At 48.1% G+C, this 24,026-nt stretch overlaps 2 protein-coding genes across 5 annotated transcripts in view; one reads left to right on the forward strand and one right to left on the reverse strand.

Annotated features, from left to right (window-relative positions):
- LOC132493519 (pyruvate dehydrogenase E1 component subunit alpha, somatic form, mitochondrial) overlaps positions 1–10,536 on the forward strand; it is a 34,849-nt gene extending 24,313 nt beyond the window's left edge. Inside the window, exons 7-12 of one of the 4 annotated variants that reach the window (XM_060104167.1) lie at positions 304–459; positions 930–1,001; positions 3,233–3,300; positions 4,466–4,574; positions 5,056–5,262; positions 9,003–10,536. In XM_060104167.1, coding sequence (XP_059960150.1) covers positions 304–459; positions 930–1,001; positions 3,233–3,300; positions 4,466–4,574; positions 5,056–5,220 — 570 coding nt within the window. In that variant the 3' untranslated portion in view covers positions 5,221–5,262; positions 9,003–10,536. The other 3 variants (XM_060104169.1, XM_060104168.1, XM_060104166.1) reach the window with 3 other exon arrangements.
- Positions 279–24,026, reverse strand: part of LOC132494191 (mitogen-activated protein kinase kinase kinase 15-like) — a 121,386-nt gene continuing 97,638 nt past the window's right edge. The window contains 11 exon segments of the mRNA XM_060105212.1: positions 279–848; positions 3,263–5,741; positions 7,874–8,099; positions 9,042–9,147; positions 9,783–9,968; positions 10,728–10,902; positions 11,306–11,322; positions 11,324–11,472; positions 12,137–12,320; positions 15,675–15,709; positions 15,712–15,810. Of these exon segments, the coding sequence (XP_059961195.1) occupies positions 5,621–5,741; positions 7,874–8,099; positions 9,042–9,147; positions 9,783–9,968; positions 10,728–10,902; positions 11,306–11,322; positions 11,324–11,472; positions 12,137–12,320; positions 15,675–15,709; positions 15,712–15,810 (1,298 nt within the window). The 3' untranslated portion in view covers positions 279–848; positions 3,263–5,620.

Here is a 24,026-nt window from a genome sequence, read left to right on the forward strand (position 1 = left end):
TTCTTACATGTCGATCTTTTCCCATTGTATTCTCCGCTGCTGCCTTGGCCCTACAGAAGCAAGTAGTAGTACTTGGTTTGTCACTTCCTTAGCGGCAAAAGAGGTGATGGGTTTGCTGTGCCGTGCCCGCCCCCCCCCCCCGGCAAGTGCACACACTCCTTTGCTTCAGAAGCTTAGTTGTGGGTGAGGCGTTTCATCCTATGAAAGCTTTCTCTGCTGGGTAGAGCAGCAGCTGTTGTGGATGATGAAGTCTAGAGACAAACAGCAAAATGAAACCACTTGAACTTTTATACATACTTCCAGGGTCAGATATTCGAAGCTTACAATATGGCGGCTTTGTGGAAATTGCCTTGTATTTTCATCTGTGAGAATAACCGCTATGGGATGGGAACATCTGTGGAGAGAGCAGCAGCCAGCACTGATTACTACAAGAGAGGCGACTTCATTCCTGGGCTGAGGGTAAGGACACCTGTTGTAGAGCTGGAGCTACACCCTCAGGGCCTGATGCCTGGGTACTCTGTCAAGTGCCCTTGAAAATCTCAGAGAGATCAAAGAGTTCTGTTTTCTTAGTGGATTAACAGGTCATGTAAGATGAAAATGGTTTTGGGCAGTTGGATTTATGCTCTGCCCCTTTCCTTTTTATTTTTAAAATTTTATTGAGGGCTTCCCTGGTGGCGCACTGGTTGAGAGTCCGCCTGCCGATGCAGGGGACACGGGTTTGTGCCCCGGTCCAGGAGGATCCCACATGCTGTGGAGCATCTGGGCCCGTGAGCCATGGCCGCTGAGCCTGTGCATCCGGAGCCTGCGCTCCGCAGCGGGAGAGGCCACAACAGTGAGAGGCCCGCGTACTGCAAAAGAAAGAAAAAAAAATTTATTGAAGTATAGTTAATTTACAATGTTGTGTTTAATCTTTCCCATTTTATTAATAGGTAGATGGAATGGATATCCTGTGTGTCCGGGAGGCCACAAGATTTGCAGCTGCCTATTGTAGATCTGGAAAGGTAAGATTTTTCTTGTAGGCCTCTAGGCTGGAGATTTCTAATGACATTTATCTGTCTTAAAAAAAAAGAATGCCCCCTGTGTCTGTTGTAGCAATTTAGTAGTAGCTGCTAATTGAGGTGTAAAAGATAGAAGCAGGGTCCAGTTAAGCGAATCAGGTCCCTTCATAAATAACATGGTCTTGATAGCTCACGTCTTGGGAAACATTCCATGTTAGCCCCATTTGGGGTAAATCTTTCCTTCCAGTGCTCCCTCAGCATTCTGCCTCTGTCTTCATTGTGACAATCTGTTTTACCTTTTGGTTTGGTTAATTACGTGCTTCTAACTCCCACCACCCCATCAATCATAAGCCCCTTGAGTGAACAGACTGGGGACTCCTGCAGTGCCCTGCACAGAACTTTGCAAAATAGGCATCCAGTATAAGTTTGTCTTCTATAAATTAAATAATATGTTTAAATTATGTAGTCTTAGTCTTGCTGTTTCAGTCCTAAGAATCTTGACCCTTCCAGTTTATAGCAGTGGAGGGAGAAGGGAACAGTGAGATTGGCCTAAAAAGAGGCTTACATGCCATCTGAGCTGGTGGAAAGATGTTCTTCTCCCTAAATCAGTGTTCCGCAGCCCAGAAAGCAGGCCCCTGAGGTACCTTTCAGTGACTTCCCCCACGTACGTGTTTGGGCAGTAGTGCAAATAAGATTTGGCTGGCAGGGATGAAAATGGAAGAGAGGGTGAATGAAGAGGGGAGGGAGCTGTAGAACGGTTGAACAAGAAAAAAATGAGATGACTGAGATGGCAGGTTGGTGGCAGTGGGTTCTGTATCAGGACTCTGAGACTAGGGGTCCATGCCCTGGGTGGCGGGTATCATCCCCCTCTCTCCCAGTTCCTGAAAGAATATGTGGCGTCCAACAGTATGTGGAAACAGGATCAGTAGTTTGTAGTGTGTTGACTTTCTCAGCCTGACCAAAGCCTGATCTTGGAATTAGGGGAGGGTCTGGAAAAACCCCTTTAAAATCACCATCCCCTTAGCCTAACCAGCCGTGCTTCCAAATGGCTACGGGATGATGAACAATCAATAGGTGACAGTTATTGAGAGATGATCTGTCAGGCAATGTGCTAAGCACTTAGGTAGTACCTTTTTTTTAATCGGCGCAACTCTGAGCTGGGTTAATTACTGTTTTGTAGATGAGGAAACTGAGGTATGTAGCTACTATACAGTACAGCCAGAACTGAAACCCAAGCACTTGGATTCCATCCCCCACCCTCTTAACTACTACACCAAACTGCCCAAGGATCCTAGATCCACCCCATCCCCTCTGTTCAAAGTTGTCTTCTAAAAGGGGGCTGGGGCTTCCCTGGTGGCGCAGTGGTTGAGAGTCCGCCTGCCGATGCAGGGGACACGGGTTCGTGCCCCGGTGTGGGAAGATCCCACATGCCGCTGAGTGACTAAGCCCGTGTGCCATGGCCACTGAGCCTGCGCATCCAGAGGCTGTGCTCCGCAACGGGAGAGGCCACAACAGTGAGAGGCCCGCGTATCACAAAAAAAAAATAAAAGGGGGCTGGTGTAGCATGAGCAAGCTACCTCGTGGTAGCCGGGCTCTCCCAGTCGCAGGATCAGCACCTGCCCCCTTTGTTACACACTAGCCACATCTCTGTCAAGCAGGATTGGTTGCTGTCCCCTACGAAACACTGCATGAAATGAGTGTCGTAGAAATTCACCTATCCAGCCTCTCTTCATGTGTGCTGGGAAGTGGAGAAGGACGAGAGGACTAGAGGTTTGCTTTTCATCTTATGTTGTTAAGGTTTATGTTAGTGTTTTTCTCTAGCCTTGAGCAGAATGCTTATAGATGATTTCTCCTGTGACTGGGGTGTGGGGTGGGTGGAAAGACTAGCATATTGACCCTGAAGATTAGGCTTTTCTTCATTAAATCTATGCTGTGCTTAAAGAATTATATATCAAATGCAATTCTGGTGAAATAGAAACTAGTCACATTACATAAAGAATTGTCCGCCTTTTTGATTCAAAATATGCTGCGGGGGGTGGCTTTTATTAATAAGTTCCTGTTAAAAATAAGGAGGATGAAACATGCAATAAATAGGTAATAGAAATGAGAAGAGATAGTCAACTAAGAAGAAATTCTTAACAACTCAGATCTGATGAAGGTATTTGATCCTGAAAGGACGTACCTTTGAGGCTGTGGCCGTTGTTTCACCTAACCTCCACTGGGTTCTGTTTTAGGGGCCCATACTGATGGAGCTGCAGACTTACCGTTACCATGGACACAGCATGAGTGATCCTGGAGTCAGGTATGGTCATGGGAAAACTGAGTGTGGTGTCCTTAGTGGATGGGTTTTGAATGGTGCTACCTGGATGAAAAAGCAAAGCATTTCAGTGTTTGTTTGCTTTTGAAGCCAGACACCAGTTGGCTTCATGCATTGATTTAGTAGTTAGTCTGAGCCTGTAAGCCATGTCTTCCAATAAATTGGTTCCAATATAGAAAGCATTCTGAAAATTCCTAGTTATCTAGTGTGTGTACATGCTAGTTAGCATGAGCACCAATAAGAAAACAACTGCAGAGAGGAATTGTTGCATAATACAGGACTGATGGTAGAGTAGTATACTTGGGAGCATTTACCTTTTGTAGGCATTACCCCAGATTCTCTCATGGCATATTCCTCTTCTGGCTGGTATGGAGCAAGACCAAGTAGTAGCACATGGGATATTCCATATGTTGAAATAAATGAGTCAAAAAAAAAAAGGAGTTTTGTCACCTGGTAACGCTGGCAGGCAATGCTGCAGTCCCGGAGTGTGGCATAATTAAGAGTAGATTTAGTCAAAGTAAGCCATAATAAGTCTTTGAGTGCAGAATGAAGGTCTAAGGGAAAATGTTATGAAGAGCAACTTACATGGAAGAAAGCACTTGGTGTAATTCTGTTCTTAAAAACATGGTAGAGCCTTTCTTTGCTTTTAGTGTTATTTCAAATGCTGTAGGACAAGGGTCAATTGTACAATCAAGAATCGGAAAACCACCTCTCCAAGTTTTTGCCAGCCACACTGCTCTGTGGTCTTAAAGGAGAAAGGCAAGGCACATTTTTTTCCTGCTTAGCCTTCTGCTGCCTCAAAGGTTATAGCTGTCACCACAGAAAACCATCTCCCCTGCCTCCACCACTACCTTCATGCCCTACCTCTAGATCAAAGCAGCAAATAGAAACTTGGCCCCTGTTGTCAGAATGCCAGAGAAGCCAGGTGAATTGCCATTGTAGAGTTTTCTGTAAAGACAGAGCAGCTCTTCCTTACAGAATGGTAGGATGAGTTCTTGTATTTTGAAAGTATGTAATTCTGCCCTTCCTACGGTGACATAAGTACTGATGTGCTCCTTCATCTCAGAAACAGACTGCTGTGTTTCCCAGGCTGTCTTTGCTGCACCGGCACTGTTCTTATCTACTTGTAACTCTGTTTCCCTCCCTCTAGTTACCGTACACGAGAAGAAATTCAGGAAGTTAGAAGTAAGAGTGACCCTATCATGCTTCTCAAGGATAGGATGGTGAACAGCAATCTTGCCAGTGTTGAAGAACTAAAGGTACAGTGACTCTTGATGGTTTAAAAGTCTGCCTTTGAAGGTTGGCTCTCCTTTTTGAGCAGTTTTTCTCTACACAAGAAGCTGCCACTCCTAGGTAATAAACTAGGTAAGTAAATGGGAAAGTACACATTGTATTGGGTTGGCCATGCCCGAACGAACTTCTTGGCCAAAGCAATATTTTTCACGGGACATTAAACTCCACCATCATAGTCCTTCTTTCCTAAAAATATACTGTAGATTTTTAATTCATAAATGTTCCCTCGCCAGGGTATATGTCTTAAATGTTGGTATCTGTCCTCCACAATCCTCCTTCGTGGATCGTTGTGTCATTTTTAAAATAACATTTTCAATAATAATAGGTATACATCCAGTACTAGTAGAAGAGTTAACAACTAGCAACAGGTTCCCAGTAGAACAAGTTGGTACCTAAGCTGCTGTCTATTCAAAACATCTCTTGAACTGTAATCTGATTGATTTTTAGGAAATTGATGTTGAAGTGAGGAAAGAAATTGAGGATGCTGCCCAGTTTGCTACAGCTGATCCTGAACCACCTTTGGAAGAACTCGGCTATCACATCTACTGCAGCGATCCGCCTTTTGAAGTCCGGGGTGCAAACCAGTGGATCAAGTTTAAGTCCATCAGCTAATGCGAGATGGTTACACCTTCAGTGGGCTATTCGGCAGCAACTGTAAGGAATGCTTTGGGTTCTCAACTGTGTTAAGGAGGAAGAAAACCCGTAGAAAGAAAGTGTAGATTTAGATAGATAGATAGTGTAATTGCATGTGGTTTGTACAGTGTTGCATTAAAAGATATAATGTCTTTTAATGTTATAGCTTAAGGATAGTATGGATCTTATAAAGGTTATTTAGTTATGTAGGTTGAAAATAGGTAATAAGAGTTTGCTTAACCCTCCTTCAAATTACTTCTTTAAAATAGTTCTATTTGGTTTAGTTGTATACTAGTTTAACAAATACTTTCTTAGTTACTAAAAGGAAAACAATTCCTTATATGCCTGTCCAACTCTGCCACCTTTTTATGGGGCGAGATCATGGTCCTGTCCCTCCCAGTGCCCAGCAGCTTACCTGGTGTACCCTAGCGTGCACACACGCCCCCGTTCGTGTGCATGTCGGTGCTGAAGCCTGTTCACACTGAACCATCATTCCTCTCCTTAATAAAACACAATATTTATTATAACCAGGCAGGGGTGGAAGGACAATTCGATTTTTAAATAAGACTACTTCATTTTAAAGGCCAAATAACTTAGTTTTCTCCATTTATACATTCAGTATAAATATGAAGCTATTTTCTTAATAGTTTTCTATTTACATTCATATCAAACATTAAATACAAGGCATATTCTTATCAATTTTATCTTTTTTTTTTGTTTCTGCTTTATAACAAAGTGAATCAGTCATACATATACATCTGTTCCCCCATCCCTTCCCTCTTGCGTCTCCCTCCCTCCCACCCTCCCTATCCCACCCCTCCAGGCGGTCACAAAGCACCGAGCTGACCTCCCTGTGCTATGCGGCTGCTTCCCACTATCTATCTACCCTACGTTTGGTAGTGTATATATGTCCATGCCTCTCTTTCGCTTTGTCACAGCTTACCCTTCCCCCTCCCCATATCCTCAAGTAGGTCTGTGTCTTTATTCCTGTTTTACCCCTAGGTTCTTCATGACTTTTTTTTTCTTAAATTCCATATATATGTGTTAGCATACGGTATTTGTCTTTCTCTTTCTGAGTTACTTCACTCTGTATGACAGACTCTGGGTCTATCCACCTCATTACAAATAGCTCAGTTTCGTTTCTTTTTATGGCTGAGTAATATTCCATTGTATATATGTGCCACATCTTCTTTATCCATTCATCTGATGATGGACACTTAGGTTGTTTCCAGCTCCGGGCTATTGTGAATAGAGCTGCAATGAACATTTTGGTACATGTCTCTTTTTGAATTATGGTTTTCTCAGCAATTTTATCTTTTTTGAATTTTAAGTGCAATTCCAGTTAATAGTAATGTATGGAATGTATAATCTAAAACAGTGATTCCCAGCCTTTTTGTTACTTTCAACACCTGTTGTTTCACCTTTCCAGCAAATATTTTTCCATTGAAGTAAATTTAAATTCATTTTTAAGGGCTTCCCTGGTGGCGCAATGGTTGAGAGTCCGCCTGCCGATGCAGGGGACACGGGTTCATGCCCCAGTCTGGGAAGATCCCACATGCCGCGGAGCGGCTGGGCCTGTGAGCCATGGCCACGGAGCCTGTGCTCCGCAACAGGAGAGGCCACAACAGTGAGAGGCCCGCGTACCGCCAAAAAAAAAAATTCATTTTTAAGGATTCCCTAATACTCTGGGATGTCAAGAGCAGGTTTTACAATCACTGTTTTCACAATACACTACTGCGAACACTTACCCAAGACTGCGCTAAACGCTTCACGGGGCTTGGTCTCACAGACACTACTCAGGACAGATGTGTTACCCTCGTATCACTCAGGGCAAAAGGTGCCTTCCTGCTGTGTCCAGCAGCAGCTAAGGCATCTCTGTCCTACAAGGGCAGGCGTGTCTGCAGGAGCTGTGTGTGTGTCAGCCATTCGCAGTCAGGTGCTGGCTGCTGTCTCATGACTAATTCTACTGAGATGGAAGATAACAATAATGACCCTGGAAAGGAGTAACCTTTGAACCCATATATAACATTTTATGAATTTGGTGATTATAAACCTTACCAGAAACACACTTTAAAAAGTGCTAAGTACTACTGTAAACTTTCACATTTGTCATTTTTTCAAAACTTAAAGTTTTGCCACCACTACCACTTAATTAAAACTCTGGGCCTTTCTAAAAAGAAATGATTAGATCTGCCTAAAATTAAACTTCAGAGATCCCTAGGGGTGTATACAACTTTTCTTCCAAAATAGGTACGCCTGACACCGTTTGTCCCCGTTAAATTTTAGCATTCCCAATGACCACTGGGCAACAAGGCATCATTTGGAACCAGTACCGACTAGTTTGCTAAGCCCACTGACAACGTGGTTCCCCAGCGCAAATGGGAATCTTTTTGTACCCATCTCCGTAGAGAGAAAACTCCAAGATCTGCCTTTAGTACGGCTTGTAGCAAGGCACTCTACGTCTCTGACTCCTAGCATTAAAATGGAGGCATCCTTCTAGTCCCCCAGTTGAAGCTGAGGATATCTCCTTATGCGGTTCCTTGGGGGTAAAGATGCTTTTCTGAGACCTGGGTGAGGCACTCGACCACTGAGTTGACCGGCTGGTCCGGGTCATTGTCCCACCCCTGCCCACCTGTTGGTCTCCTGCCTGAACTTGCTCAGCTGGAGGCTCAAATGCTGCTGGTGGAGCTGCTGGGGCTGGGCCTCCTGGGCAACTGCTGAAACGGGCCCGCTCCACCCACACGCCGCCTGCACCTCGCTCCCGCGTGGGTCTGCCGGGACATAGTCTTCTTCCGCCTCACCCGTGTCCTTATCCACTCCTTCGGTCTCTGAGGCAGCCTCAAAGTGGGCTTGGAGCTCTGTGGAATCACGGAAGAAAAGGACCACGGTTCAACAAGGCCAGGGCTTGGTGTAGCTTATGTCCCGGGCCAGCAAACATGGCTGTTCAGAGGCCGGCCAGGCCAACACGACGCTCCATCAGGGGACTGCTGACTTTATAAAACGGAGGGGAGACTATTTCAGTTAGCTCTGCAGTGAAAAGATGGTCCCCACCACGTCACAGATAAGGAAACAGACTTCAAAGTGTTAGTTAGCCAAGGACAGTTTTAAAAAGGGACAAGCGGGCTTCCACCCAGGCCCGTGTTTTTACTACAAACACTTTCCTGCTTGGACTGGGGAATAATGAAGTCCTGGGGTTTAACAAGCCACTCCCAGAAGCTGAGCCTGGGCAGAGTGCATTCAGGGGAACAGGCAGAGGATGACAGGGAGGGAGCAAAGTAATGAGAGGAAGTGGCAGTGTTAACCGAAGCGCTGCATAGCCTCCCTTCCTAGGGAGAAGGCACGGCGGAAGGAGAATCAACTTGGGTATTAAGCTGCTCTAACATTTCAAAAATAGAGCCTATAAAAGCCAAAGATTTCTGTAGCTGCCACATGATGATTCTGAGAGAGGAGACTGAGCTGTTAAATCGTCAACCAACTAGGAGGCGTTGCTGAGCACACAAGATGACGCACTAGGATCCAGGCCATCAGGCTCAGTGCTCCTTTGAGATCCTGAGTTTAGTCTACCTACGGTGCGTGCTCCTCAGTTATGCCTGGGGCCATGTAAAAGTACATCACCAGGAGATGTTCTGAGAATCCCAGAATCTTGGCCCTAAAGGTGTCTGTGACATCATTTACTTAATTGCAGGGATATACATACCCAAGATGGGAAAGGGAAAGCAACAACTGGTGAATACAGAGGACCTGTCTGACCTTTTCCGTAGCCACCTGAAGTTGACCTTGACCGAAAAGAGGGCCCTTACCTGGGATGAGGATGGTGACTGCAGCCTGCACCGCTCGACGGATGATGATGTCCATCGCAAACATCCAGTGGGGCCTAATTAAGTGGTTCCTCAAAATTTTATTTACCTACAAATCACAAAAATCCAGATTTCTGGTCCATTGTACTTTTAAGAAATAGTTCTTACTAATTCGAATTTGCTTCTACTCTGAGATAAAGGGTTAACCATGCTGCCCTGAGTTTCTACCTGACTTAATGTTTCTTCTGGACTGAGTCTTCCTTTAAGCTGACCCCAAGTCACATGGGGGTCTAGGGGACAGGTACAGAGATCGGAGCTACCGCATGGGCCTCTTCATTGTTTATTCAACGAACATTTATGAAGCATCTATGAAACCTCAAGCTCTGTGTTGGGGACTTGAGACACAAAGCTAAACCAGACATGATCTTGGGCCTGGAGCAACTCACACCTGTTCGGGCAGACACATAAGCTTAAACCCCACACCTACCCAGCTGGCAGATGCCACTCGTTCCCAAATCCTATACTCCTGCTCTCCGTGGCCATAATGCAATCAGACCAGTCACTTGTACACACATATACAGTGTTTAGAAAACTGCCGACACTCGGGATTCAGGCGTAAACAGGTGAGAAGAAATGGAGACTACGGGAGATGATGGTAATCGAACTCCATGGTCTTGGCTGTGAGCCACTTCAGTGGGCTTCCTACCTTCTGGCATGTTCTCTAAGGCCAAATGGAGCACTTACAGCATCCTGAAATCCAAAGAGTACCAGATGAATCTGATTGTTGGACGAGCTGTCAAAGTCCAGGTCCACCTTTAGCTTTGATATCGTGGATGCCATCACCCTGTGCTCCGGGCAGCGGATGAAGTCTCTCAGGATCGCAGTTATTTGCTTGATGTGGCCGACTGAGAGATGCAACTCTTCCGAACTCTGATCACCAAACCCCCACCCAAAAAAATCAGTCACTGAGTAATTCAGAGAGAGGGAGGGAAAATCCAAGTACTGTGGGCAACTAATCAACCAGACTGTCCATTTGCTAATGGAACTGGGGATTTCCCAGGCGAGACACGGTCTCTGGTCCTGGAATTTCCTCCATATCCTTCCTGTTAGAGGGTTATGTGGTCCCCTCTCCTCTCTGGCCCACAAACAACAGAACTAAGCCCCTCAAGGAATGGTCTGCCATCCTGTTTAACCCCTTGTAAACCACCCTCCACCCCCAACAAGCCTTGTCACAAGGCACAGTTCATAGTGGGCAGTGGCCTCTTGCTAGAAGGAATTTTTCCCATCCAAAATGAGTTAAAACTCAAATATTTCCATCCGTAACCTTTCTTCCTAACGCGACTGTTCTCCCAGCTTCTGAGGGCAACCGGTGCCGCAGGGGGTTAACTGGGCTTTGTGCTGCCATTTGGCTTGTTCTCCACCAGGAGGCAGCACTGCCCCGTCAGTGCCTGGTTTCACCGCAGTGTGTTCCGCAAATGCAAATTCAGGCTTCAGTGGAGTCTTTTTGTTGTTGTTGTATTTTCTTTTGTTTTGTTGGAAAAGGGGAGGACGTTGGGAAATACTTAGGGTGGTTATTGTAACTGTGCAAATGTTCTAGGGTAGCAGGAACACCAGTCCCATTTGGACCTCTTCTGGGACCTGGCCTTGGGCGGAGGGGGTGGGACTGCAACTCCCGCACTCGGCCTGTACCTGAGCCACGCACTCCTGCAGGTTGGAAGCCACCTGGTTCTGCTGCTCCCAGAGGATTCTGTAGAGGATGGCACGGCGCTCGCTGTCCTTGCGCAGCAGGAAGAGGCCTGGGTCCCTGTCCTCCAGGGACGAGGCTGCGCTCTGGTCCTCTGAGGCCGAGCTCTCATCAGGAACACTGCGGACAAACGCAGGCGACAATCCCCCGCCTCCCAGGGACACCGTTGGGGAGGGGCTAAGAGGTGGCTCCGCCGCAGCCCCACCCTCAGGACGATGCACCAGTGTTGGGGGCGAGGGCAAAGACGGGGAAGGGAGGGAGGGGGAAGGAGGGGGGTAAGAGGGAGAGAATAAGGGGTGACGGGAGGAGGAGGAAACAGGAGGGAAGGGGAAGCGATGAGGGGGAGGGGAGGAAGAGGAGAAGAGGGGAAGGGACAGAGTGACCTCACTGCCCTCCTCTCTCTCACTGTCAGTGGCCGCCCCGGCTGCCCTGATGATCGTGCAGAAAGGAAGCGAAAGCCCTTCGCGGCCATCTGGTTTACACCTGGGAGGGACTCTGTCCCCCGAGTGGGGGGTGGCTGTACCTGAGCAGGTGTCTGAGCCCGGTGCGTGGGCGTCTGGGACTTCTGGAAGAACACCTCGGGCTGGGCATCGGAGTCCGGGGAGACCGAGCCATGCTCGCTGCTGCTGCTGCTGCCACCCATCAGCTCCCCCGCCAGGGGCAGGGGCAGCGTGGCGCCCCTGGGACCCTCTGTGCGGGGCAGCTGGGGGTGGGGAGGGTGAGCCCCAGGCAGCCCCTTGGGCCACGTGACCCACCCAGGGGTCTAAGCCTGCGCTGCTCTAACTGGGGGTGAAAGCGATCACCCAGGGATCCTGGGGAGATGGAGGTTCTGCTTCAGCGGGTCTGGGATGGGCCCGAGACTCTGCATTTCTAACCAGCCCTTTGGACACGCTGAGACAGCGAGTCGCTCTCTGGGTGCAAGATGCTGAGGCACCCTGTCCCAGCTCCCGACCCCATCGGGACCACTCTTATGTCACTGCCCGGTAGGACCTACTGCCCCAGAAGGGGTTGCTTGCTTCGGTGGCCTGCAGGACAGACACCCTTTAATCAAGGTCGGGAGCAGCACAGGGTGACAGGCCAGCCTCCAAAAATGAAGCGCCAGGCTCTGCACCTGGGGAAGACACAAAACCCCAGCCAGGGTACCTCCCACCTGCCTCCCCGGCACAATCCCAAAGGAAAGGCTTTAACGGAGCATTGGGTACGTGAGGGTACATTGCTGTCACCTATGGGCTCCCTGTGTCTCTGCGTCCCACACCTAATGCACCAGCCCCGCCGCTCTTCACAAAGACGGGCACCATGTGGGAAGCTCAGCACTTGGGAGAGCTATCACCCCTGCCATCCCAGCAGGCCTCACCTGCCGACTTGAAAGCAATTTGGTTCTTCTTGCCCTTGTTCACCTGCCTTAAGAAACCCTCTTGGAGCAGCCCAGCAGCGGTGACACATTTGTGGGGGTGAGGCTCAAAACAGGATAAAATGAAGGCTTTAGCTTCCGCTGAAAGGGTTTCCGGAATCTCAGGGTGAATCTTAAACATCCCTACCTGCATTGAAGGCAGAGGTGACCGATGGGACAGTGTGGTTTCGGGCAAATCCAGGTGTACATACCTTCCACACAAAGCTCCTGTATCTGCCATCCTAGGAGGGGCTGATGATGGATTCCAACAATGGCCTCAATGAGTGGTATCCGTGTCCTAGCCCCAGCTGGCCTCTGGGGACTTTGCTTTGCCCAGTAGATTGTGGGGGAAGTGATACTGGTGGGGGTTTCAGAGCCTAGGCCTTAAGAGGCCTTGGGGTTTCTGCTCTAGTCCTCTTGGAGCTCCGTGATCACTATGCAGGGAGGATGCCCAGGATAAAGGGCCATGTGTGAAAGGCCCTCCGAGAGCATCGCGCCCCAGCCTCTCAGCCTCTACGCGTTCACAGTCCAAATCTCCAACCTCCAGCTGTAAACCACAGGCAGAGCAAACCTGGAGGCTGGTAACTCGGGGCCCACGCCCTCATCCCCAAGGGGTGCAACTGGCTGAGGGAGGCGGCGCTGCCCTTTCCTGTTCAGGCTCCTGCTGCAATTTCTGCTTCAGCTCCACTGCTGGCCAGCTCATCATCGTCCTGCTGCAGGCTCTCTTGTCCCTGCGCCCTGTGGGGGAGCAGGAGTTCCGGCTGAGTCGTCACATCTCACTGTGACACGGGAGTGCTTCCACGAGTCCTGCTCATCCATCCTGCGTGATCGTTCCCATCGGGGACGGCTCTCCATTCATCTGAGGAGTTGTCATCTTTAACGTTCACAGTCTTCTCATCGTTTCCAAGCCCACCCAATGAGCCAGGAGTGGAAGCCATTCTGTCCTCCAGATGCACCCCATTCCCAGCTCCTCGGCAACCATGGGGCTGGCGCGGCTTCCCCTGCCCCCTCAGTGAGACCGGGGCGCTGCCGAGAGCAAACCGCCAGCTTCCGACTTCACAGCCTGAAGTCCCTGCACCAGGGGCGCACCAACCGCTTCTGACACGCTGCTCCTCATGGGCAGGATGGAGAGTTTGGCATTGAGGGGAGGGGGAAATGGGGCATTACTACCCACTGGGCACACAGGACACTTAAACAGGTGAATAATTTCTAGCGGATCTGCTGTACAGTGCTGGACCCTGAGTCAGCAATACTGTTAAGAGGGTAAATCTCATGTTGTGTTCTTACCACAACATAACATTTTCAAAAAACGAGCTTTGGATTTTGAGAACACTAAACACTGGATAGAATTCAACCCACAAGATCTGAAATGCAGGGCACATTCCAGCTGGCACCCCTCGCCTGAGGGGTGGGGATATAAGGGCACTAGAGCGGTCCAGAGACAAAAACTCAGGACAAGAACTCAGAGAGGAAGGGAGTAGCTTCTCCCCCGGCTCTCGAGAAGAGCAAACATGGGCACTACATTATTATTTTTTTTTAATAAATGTATTTACTTTTGGCTGGGTTGGGTCTTCGTTGCTGCGCGTGGCTTTTTCTAGTTGCGGCGAGCGGGGGCTACCCTTCGTTGCAGTGCGCGGGCTTCTCACTGCAGTGGCTTCTCTTGTTGCGGAGCACAGGCTCTAGGCACACGGGCTCTAGAGCGCAGGCTCAGTAGTTGTGGCGCACGAGCTTAGTTGCTCCGCGGCATGTGGGATCCTCCCGGACCAGGGCTCGAATCCATGTCCCCTGCATTGGCAGGCAGATTCTTAACCATTGTGCTACCAGGGAAGCCCACCAGCTGGTATTTATTCCGAGGCCTGTAACTGAAGCTGCAGGAAGATCTTTGCCAGCCCCAGGTGGCTCCATCCTGGACAGACATGGAAAGGCTGGAAGGTCACTGCTGCCTGCCAGCTGTGGTGTTCAGGGTCTTGTTTGGATTGCAGGTGCCAGGAGACGCTCATTGACTTGAGATCTTGGCTTTAGGGCTACCTGACAGCTGCTGGGAGGGTGGGAAGCTCAGAGAACCTTCTGCAGGGGCTGGGCTAAGGAGTGCACCAAGGCATCACAGCACAGGGCGTTCAGAACCCACTGAGCAGGCTGCACCCAGCTCATGGGCAGAGCCCTGCACTCGGGCCTTTGAGTTCCTTCTGCCGAAGAGACTGAGCCAGAGGGCCTAGCAAGGATGCAGGCGGTGAGGCTGTGGGGCTGCAGGCCTGGGAGGCCACCAGGCATGGTAGAGAAGCAGGAAGAAAGGCCTCTGGAATCACGTTCCATCAGGCTGCTTCCATGTACTGCGACTTTGTCATCCGTAAGCAGTGGCCATCTAGCCTTCTGGGATGCTGCTCTCTTCCTTCTTATCTTTGGGGCAAACAAAAGTGCTCTGCGGAAGGTCAGTGCTGGTAACAACCTCTGAAGGCTACAGCTGCTCTTCAACTTCTCCAAGCGTCCACGGAGCCAGAAGCCGCAGACCTGACCTTGGATATACTGGCTGTCCTCGCATCAGCTTCCCTTGGGCTCGCAAGCAAGCATGTCCCTTCCCAAGGGAGCATGTCCAGCGTAAAGCCCCACCCATAGGGCCAGTCAGTACCATGTGGGCCTCAACACATGGGTCACCCTTCCTGTCAGCTCTGGGAAGGCTTTTAGCAGGACAAAGGAGACAGCATCTGATACCCAAAGTTCCTCCTCTCCAAATCTAGACAGAAACCTGTCCTCCAAAGACACTCACCCAACGCGGCCCTCGAGCCTTACCCAGTGTAAGAGCACGTACAGATTAACTAAGAAGCTTAACTCCCTCAGTTGGAAAGAAAGAAAGAGACACCCCCCCCCCCACCTATCTTAGAGCATTCACTTTAGAAAACCTGTCATTCTAAGTTCTGTGTCTCTCTTCGAGACGTATGTAAATCTTTTTAAAAGCCAGATAAGCCTCTTGCCAGAAATGTCTTTCTCAAGGACCTGGGAGCCATCTCTTTGAAATGCCACCACCGAGGAAGGTAGCGCTCCGACTTCCGGGTTTCTGTGGGAAAGCAGGAGCCTAACTTCAGTGGAGCCTCTTGCTCCAGAACTACAGGGTTTGACAAGTTGACCTTTCCTTTGGGTAAAGCCAATTAGCTAACACAAATGGTCACCCTAGTTGTCAGGGGAACCTCGGGTGAACTCCTGTGACCAGTGGTACTGTCTAGTCCTTGCACCTGAGGACTAGTTAGCATTTCTCTTCAGAACATGGATATAAAGGGTTGCACCTGCTTGGCTAGAGGAAAGGCTGAGTTCCGCTTTCCAGCCTCTTAGCGCTCCACTCTCTCGGGCCTGTGACGCACATCACATTCTGACTTTATGCTTATTCAAAAATAAAACAACCTGTTTGCTTTCTCTTCCACCTTTGTGGAGAGGTTTCTGGATTGGGAGATTTTTGATTTGAATTATCTCTCTCCAACACCAGCAACCTAAATCATCCAACATGTCTTACTTTGAACATTGCTGCCTGCGGTTCACCAAGCTCATCATCTCGATGATGGTGCAGCCCAGGGCCCAGATATCAGCCGGGGCACCGTACCCACGAGGTCCTCGATCAATAATCTCGGGCGCCATGTACTGCAGAGTGCCTATTGGGAAAAAATACAACAAAGATGGTGGGTACCATATTGTTTAAAAACTAAGTGGACCATTAGTAAACGAGTGTGTGAACTTTAACTCTCGTATTAATGATATACGGGGGCTGGTCTCATGCGTAAATGATATCACTGCATCTCTTCTTTGACCAGAGACATGCAACATGCCTTTCTTTAACACTAGTCAACGTTGACAGAGGATCACTCAGACCCTCGAAGGATAAATGGGCCCAATCTAATTCAATCAACACACATTAGTGCATGGCACATACAGGGGGACCAGAATGTAAGAAATGTGGTGCCTGACCTTTAGACGCTGCCTAGTGGAGGAGACGTGGTGACGAGGAGGGAGGCAGTGGTGATGGTGAATGTAGTAAGTGCTCTAACAGGTATACACAGAAGGCGTTGAGAACATGGATGGAACAGTGCTTGATTCTGCCTGGCTTGAGTCAGGGGAAGCTCTAGCTGTGTCAGTCTGGGTCTCTGAGAAATAATACCAAGTCAGAATTAGACATACAAGAGATTTACTGGGAGAAGGGGTAGGACGGATAAAGGGGGATGGAGCAGGCTGGGCAGGGAGAGCTGTCAGACTGCAGTGCAGGTCTGACCCCTGCGAAAGGAGCGGGAAGGAAGCGTCTCGATGGCAGAGCACCTCTGAGACAGCTTTGGCCAGGCCGCCGGGGAGGCCCTGACCCAAAGCTGCCCACTGGAAGAGCGGCACACTGGTTCTAGTACCCTCACCATGCTCAGTCATTGGCCAGGAGCAGGCAGAGCAAAGCATGACCTTGCCATGAACATGGTGGCCAATCCAAACAGGTGGTGGCTGGGCTGCCAGTGAAGTAGACTCCTGCCATGAGGCTCGAAGAGGTGGACAAAGGAACAGGAGAACTTTTGGGCGAGGTGAAGAGCTTGACGCAAAGCCCGTGGCTGTGAAGTATAGAGTGGACCCGGGAGCGCTGTGTGTTCTGAAGGCTCTGGCTTTGGACTTTCTCCTGTGGATCATGAGCCACCAGGGGCTGCCACAGGGAAGGTGGTGATCAGGGAGGGGAAGGGGTTGTTGGAGAGATGGGGCAGGGAGGTCAATCAAGGGCGCTAAGAGTAAAATCTTTGGTTTTCCTTGAAACTAATCCAGAGGCAAGGGGAATGTGGAAGCAACAGCAGCAGATGCTATGTGCTGGCAAAGAGGTTTATAATAAACAGCGAACTCAGAAATGATATTGGCCAGGGTGTGAAGAGAGAACACTGATGCACAGAGAAATTCCAGTCTCTGCCTCAAGATCACAAAACCAAAGTAGGTTTCCTGAGTCTTGATCAATGAAAATAAAGGGCTCATTGGTTAAAATAAGCTTGGAGATGCTACCTACTACATCTTCCTCCTCTTGAACATCCAATGTCTTTTCAGCTTGTTTCTCTCCTATGAGCATTTTAAAGGCTCTAGGACAGCTCTGACCAATAGGATGTTCTGCAATAATGGAAATGTTCTATTCTGTGCAGTTCAGTATGGTAGCCCCTAGCCACATAGGACTGTTGGGCTCTTGAAATGTGGCTGGTGACACTGAAGAAATGAATTTAAATTAAAAAAAATTTTTAATTTTATTTCATTCTTCCTAATTTAAAGTTAAATATACATTAGGTTGTATCAGTGAGTGCAAGAAATCAGCAGGGCAAAAATGATGGCTTTGGTCTCCTGAGCTGAAAGCCTGGTGGGGAAGTGTTCAGTTGGCTGCAGGGTTGGGCAAGATGGAGGCTCGTAGCACTTGTTGCAGTGTCAGGAAATCTCAGAGCCCCAGGAAGGGAACTTTCAGTGACACCACATCCCCTACAGGCGCCTACTACAGTGAACAACAGAGAGAGAGGCCTTGGCAGGGAATGTGCCTTCTAACTAACCCATAATTCATTAACTTAGGAAAGACGTGACACTGTGCTGTTTATTAAGCTGTTATCTCTCAGCTCTGCTACGCTGGGTCTGGCACTGTGCAAACCACACTTCTGCTTTGCCTGCTGCTCCCTGGTGGGTTGGGAGGGGGTGGGGGAAGAGAGCATGCCTGTGCACAAGCGACAGGAAGGAGAGGTTAGTTAGCAAGCGTCACTTTGGACCCTCAGTTGGTTCCAGTGGCAGCGCTTGGCTCATTACCAGCTTTTCTGTCCCCCCATACTTCCAGAACCGGCCTCATCTTGCCCCCTCAGAGTTACGTGCTCCAGCCCAGTGGCACCCTCCACTGAAAGGTTTGAATCCCACCCTCCCCTTTGCTCCCTTAGGCCCTAGGGATGTAGGCTGCTTTCTGATAACTCAAGTCCCAGGCAACAGTTCTTTCAACTAAATTCTCTCTGTAAAAATAACTGGGGTGATTTCAATTTTCCTGTCTGGATCCTGACTAATATAATGGCTAAAAGTTAATTCTTTTTTTTTTTTTTAGCGGTTTGCGGGCCTCTCACTGTTGTGGCCTCTCCCGTTGCGGAGCGCAGGCTCCGGACGCACAGGCTCAGCGGCCATGGCTCACGGGCCCAGCCACTCCGCGGCATGTGGGATCTTCCCAGACCGGGGCACGAACCCGTGTCCCCTGCATCAGCAGGCGGACTCCCAAACACTGCGCCACCAGGGAAGCCCAAAAGTTAATTCTTAAAAGAGCAAGAAAATAAACTTAGAAAGTTATGCAGCAGTAGAAAATAGCACTAAACCAAATTGCAATGGCTTATTGACCCTGACTGAATAACTGTCCTTAGTACAATTGTTTCACAATTGGAGGATTAGTCTGCTTAATGCTAAATTTGGAGATTTTCTTTATATGGAACCATAGCGAACATCACTCTTTCTAAAGGTAGGGACTTAGCAATGACATCCGTATTAGTTATTTACTGCTATATAATAAATTACCCCAAAGAAAAATGGAGCTGGAGGAATCAGGCTCCCTGACTTCAGACTATACTACAAAGCTACAGTAATCAAAACAGTATGGTACTGGCACAAAAACAGAAATACAGACCAATGGAACAGGATAGAAAGTCCAGAGATAAACTCACACACCTATGGTCACCTAATCTATGACAAAGGAGGCAAGAATACACAATGGAGAGAAGACAGTCTCTTCAATAAGTGGTGCTGGGAAAACTGGACAGCTACATGTAAAAGAATGAAATTAGAACACTCCCTAACACCATCCACAAAAAAATCCTCAAAATGTATTAAAGACTTAAACATAAGGTCAGACACAATAAAACTCTTAGAGGAAAACATAGGCAGAACACTCTTTGACATAAATCGCAACAAGATCTTTTTTGACCCATATCCTAGAGTAATGAAAATAAAAACAAAAACAAATGGGGTCTAACTAAACTTAAAAGCTTTTGCACAGCAAAGGAAACCATAAACAAAACAAAAAGACAACCCTCAGAATGGGAGAAAATATTTGCAAATGAAGCCACCAACAAGGGATTAATCTCCAAAATATACGAACAGCTCATGCAGCTCAATATCAAAAAAACAAATAACCCAATCAAAAAATGGGCAGAAGATCTAAATAGACATTTCTCCAAAGAAGACATACAGATGGCCAACAAACACATGAAAAGATGCTCAACATCACTAATCATTAGAGAAATGCAAATCAAAACTACAATGAGGTATCACCTCACACTGGTCAGAATGGCCATCATCAAAAAGTCTACAAACAATAAATGCTGGAGAGGGTGTGGAGAAAGGGGAACCCTTTTCACTGTTGGTAGGAATGTACATTGGTACAGCCACTATACAGAACAGTATGGAGGTTCCTTAAAAAACTAAAAATAGAACTACCGTATGACCCAGCAATCCCACTCCAGGGCATATACCCAGAGAAAACCATAATTCGAAAAGATACATGCACCCCAATGTTCACTGCAGCACTATTTACAATAGCCAGGACATGGAAGTAACCTAACTGTCCATCAACAGAGGAATGGATAAAGATTTGGCACATACATACAATGGAATATTACTCAGCCATAAAAAAGAACAAAATAATGCCATTTGCAGCAACATGGATGGACGTAGAGATTTGTCATACTGAGTGAAGTTAAGTCAGACAGAGAAAGACAAATATCATATGATATTGCTTATATGTGGAATCTAAAATAAGGGTACAAATGAACCAAAACAGAAGTAGAGTCACAGATGTAGAAAACAAACTTATGGTTACCAGGAGGTAAGGGGGAGAGGAATAATTTGGGAGATTGGGATTGACATATACACACTACTATATATAAAACAGATAACTAATAAGGACCTACTGTACAGCACAGGGAACTCTACTCAGTACTCTGTAATGGCCTATATGGGAAAAGAATCTAAAAAAAAGAGTGGATATATGTATAACTGATTCACTTTGCTGTACAGCTGGAACTAACACAACATTGTAAATAAACTATACTCCAATAAAAAAAATAAAGTAACTTATTGCATGCTAGGAAAAAAAATTAATAAATTACCCCAAATGTTAGCAGTTTAAAACAACAGTTATGATCTCACACAGTTTCTAATGATTGGAATGTAGGGCTGGTTATGTAACAGCTGGGCTGGGTAGATCTGGCCCAGGGTCTTTCATTAGACTGCAGCCAAGGTGTTGGCTGGGGCTGGAGGATTCACTTCCAAGCTCACATGGGGGTTGGGAAGAGCCTTTGTTTTCTCACCACATGGGATCCTCCATAAGGCTGCTTAAAATATGGCTTCCCCCAGAGTGTGTAATCCAAGAGAAAGCAAGAGGAAAGCCACGCTGCCTTTTCTGACCTAGCCTCCAGGTCACACACCACCACTCTGTCCTAATCTATTCATTAGAAGCAAGTCACTAAGTCCAGGAAGTGTTCAACAGGAAGGGAATACAAACAAGGCTGTGAATACCAGGAGGTGAGGATCACTGGGGGCCATCTTGGAGGCTTCTGGCCACAACATGTGACTTTCAATTGGCACTCAATGGCTTACACAGCAGCTCCATGTAGCACTGTCCATCTGACTCTCACAATGCCATAAGGACGGGCAGAAGAGGTATGATGTACTGTTGTTCCCATTTTACATATGGGGAAACCAAGGCTCAGAGAAGCTAGGGAATTCATTCAAGCTAAAGCCCAGGGCTTCTGTCTTCAAATTTGGAGCTACACACCATGACATTCCTGATCTAAGTAATGGATCCAGGAGAAGCACAACTGAAGAAAAGCTGCCTGATTAAGAGCAGCTGATGCAAGAATTTCCAAAGCCATAATGTGACTTCTTTCCATATAACTTTCTTTCCATATTAGGCCCAGGGCAGTAATAGAAAACTGGGTGCTCCATTTTATTTACTACTGTATTCATAGGGAAACCATGCAGTCACAGCAAGCAGCCAACAAAGAGAAATAGATCCCCACAACTATTTCCAAGAGTCAAGGGACCACCCTGGGGCAGCGTGCACTCTGTGGGTGTACATCAGCTGTACCGAAGACTGGCTTCTGTGGAGAAAACCAAGTGAAGATGCCATGGGGGTGGGGGAGCAAATGAATGGATAAATCCTGGAAATGTTGCTTGCCTTAAATCTGGCTCTCTTAGGGGTTTCCTATGGTCCCTCAGGTATCTACATGGGTGCAGTGGTGCAGAGTTCAGGACAAGGTGATCAGGAGACCCACAGGCATCAACCCAGTCCCCTTGGGACGTGAAATCCACTGGGGGCTCCTGGACAACGGCCCAAGAAGGATTTTCAAATTATCAGCAAAGAAAAGACATGACACGGGATGATAATTTAGGAGTTTTGACTGAGGGGCCAAGATATGATCTGGATACCAAGACAAGGGGTGAGAGAGAGACCACAGACGCATGTTTCTACGGCGGTCTCAGATAACTGGTTACACAAGCCGTGGGCCCCTAGCCCAGAGGCCTCCCACCCAGATCAAGGGTTAAAAGGGGTGAGAGAGCAGAGCCTGCGCTGGGAGGTGTACCCTCTCTCATTACAGGTGTTGGAGATGAGCTGTCTCCAGAAGGTGCGGGCCCATGGCGACTCAAGCAACTCAACATCCACCCAGGATAAGTGCACTTGAAAGGAGGCCACACATGTTTGCACCTTCTACAGTCCCCTTGAGACAGTGTTAGAGCCCAAAGTTTCAAAATTTAATATTAATAAAGTAGCAAAAAGAGAAGTAAGGTGCAGCTTCCCATGCCCCCAGGGTCACCCCAGTTGCCCTGCCCAAGGGATGGGTCTGGAGGGAGGGGCCACCACTTTCTCCCAACCCAGAGCCTGTGAGGGCTCCTCACTGGGCCCACCCAGAGCTCCATATGTGTGTGTCCCCTGCAAAGAAGCTGCACAGAGGACTGGTTCCCATGGGAGCAAAAGCAGCTGACAGCAGCAGAGTGGGGACCATGTGGTCTGTGAATACCACCACACCCTCTTGACAGCGGGTAAAAAAGGGACACCAGATGCAAAACCCGTTGTAGAAGTATTGCTTTAGGCTTTTTTTGTTTGTTTTTTGCCATGCGGCTTGCGGGATCTTAGTTCTCCAACCAGGGATTGAACCCGGGCCCTTGGCAGTGAAAGTGCAGAGTCCTAACCACTGGACCACCAGAGAGTTCCCTGCTTTAGGGTCGGTCTGCCTGTCTGTCACAGTCTATCTATCTATCTATTTATTTTTGGCTGTGTTGGGTCTTTGTTGCTGCGTGCGGGCTTTCTCTAGTTGTGGCGAGCGGGGAATACTCTTCGTTGAGGTGTGCGGGCTTCTCATTGCGGTGGCTTGTCTTGTTGCAGAGCACGGGCTCCAGGTGCGCGGGCTTCAGTAGTTGTGGCACGCGGGCTCAGTAGTTGTGGCACATGGGCTTAGTTGCTCCGCGGCATGTAGGATCTTCCCAGACCAGGGCTCGAACCCGTGTCCCCTGCACTGGCAGGAGGATTCTTCACCACTACACCATAGGGTCTTTTTTAAAGGGAATCCTGCCCAAAGACAGCCTTCCAGGCCTGGTTCCCTCAGTAGAAAAAGATGGAGGGGTAGTTATAATGTGCAGGGTAGGAGATCAGAGTGAGGAAGCAAGGTATAGTCAGCCAAAGGAGGGGCCCCTGTCCCGGACACGGGAGTTATATTTGGAGGGGTCCGGCAGCAAAGAGTTAATAGCAACCATCAGCCAGACCCAGAGCACAGGAAGCCAGCTTAGAACAGTGTTAGTCAAGTGACAACTTTCTGCCCCTCTCCTCTCCTGTCCACATCTGGTGAGTGGGGAAAGAGGTGAGGGAGGGAGCAAAGACCGACACCCTGACCAGCGGGGACGGGGAGAGGAGTCCGCCCTTTAAATGAGGACGAGCGTGTGGATGAGTACAGGCAGAGCCCGGAGATACTGCAGGTTCGGTTCTAGACCACCACAATAAAGCGAATATGGCAATAAAATGAGTCAGGAGTTTTCCGGTTTCCTAGTGCATGTAAAAGTTATGTTCACACTCTATTGTAGTCTATTAAGTGTGCAGTAGCATTATACCTAAAAAAACAACGTACAGAACTAAATTAAATAATACTGTATTTCTAGGGACTTCCCTGGTGGTGCAGTGGATAAAACTCTGTGTTTCCAATGCAGGGGGCCTGGGTTCGATCCCTATTCAGGGAACTAGATCCCACGTGCATGCCACAACTAAGAATTCGCATGCCACAACTAAGGAGTCTGCATGCCACACCGAAGGAGCTGGCAAGCCACAACTGAGCTGATGAGCCACAACTAAGGAGCCCGTGAGCTGCAACGAGGGAGCCCGCCTGCCACAACTAAGAGCCGGTACAACTAAATAAATAATACTTTATTGCTAAAAAGATGCTCACCATCATCTAATAATGCAGGATTGCCACAAACCAATTTGTAAAAAAAAAAAAAAAAAAATGCAGTATCTGCGAAGCACAACAAAGCAAAGCGCAATTAAACAAGGCACGCCTGTATATCAGCCGGAACCCTTTCAATGACTGCATTCAGACTTCATTTGCTTCTCAAAGTGCCATTAAGACTTTCTCTTTGTTTCTCCAAAGACGACATACAGATGGCCAACAAACCATGAAACGATGCTCAACATCACTAATCATTAGAGAAATGCAAATCAAAACTACAATGAGGTATCACCTCACACCGGTCAGAATGGCCATCATCAAAAAGTCTACAAACAATAAATGCTGGAGAGGGTGTGGAGAAAAGGCAACCCTTTTCACTGTTGGTAGGAATGTAAAATGATACAGCCACTATGGAGGAC

The sequence above is a fragment of the Mesoplodon densirostris genome, chromosome 7 (assembly GCF_025265405.1).
Source record: "Mesoplodon densirostris isolate mMesDen1 chromosome 7, mMesDen1 primary haplotype, whole genome shotgun sequence".
NCBI classification, from domain to species: domain Eukaryota; kingdom Metazoa; phylum Chordata; class Mammalia; order Artiodactyla; family Ziphiidae; genus Mesoplodon; species Mesoplodon densirostris.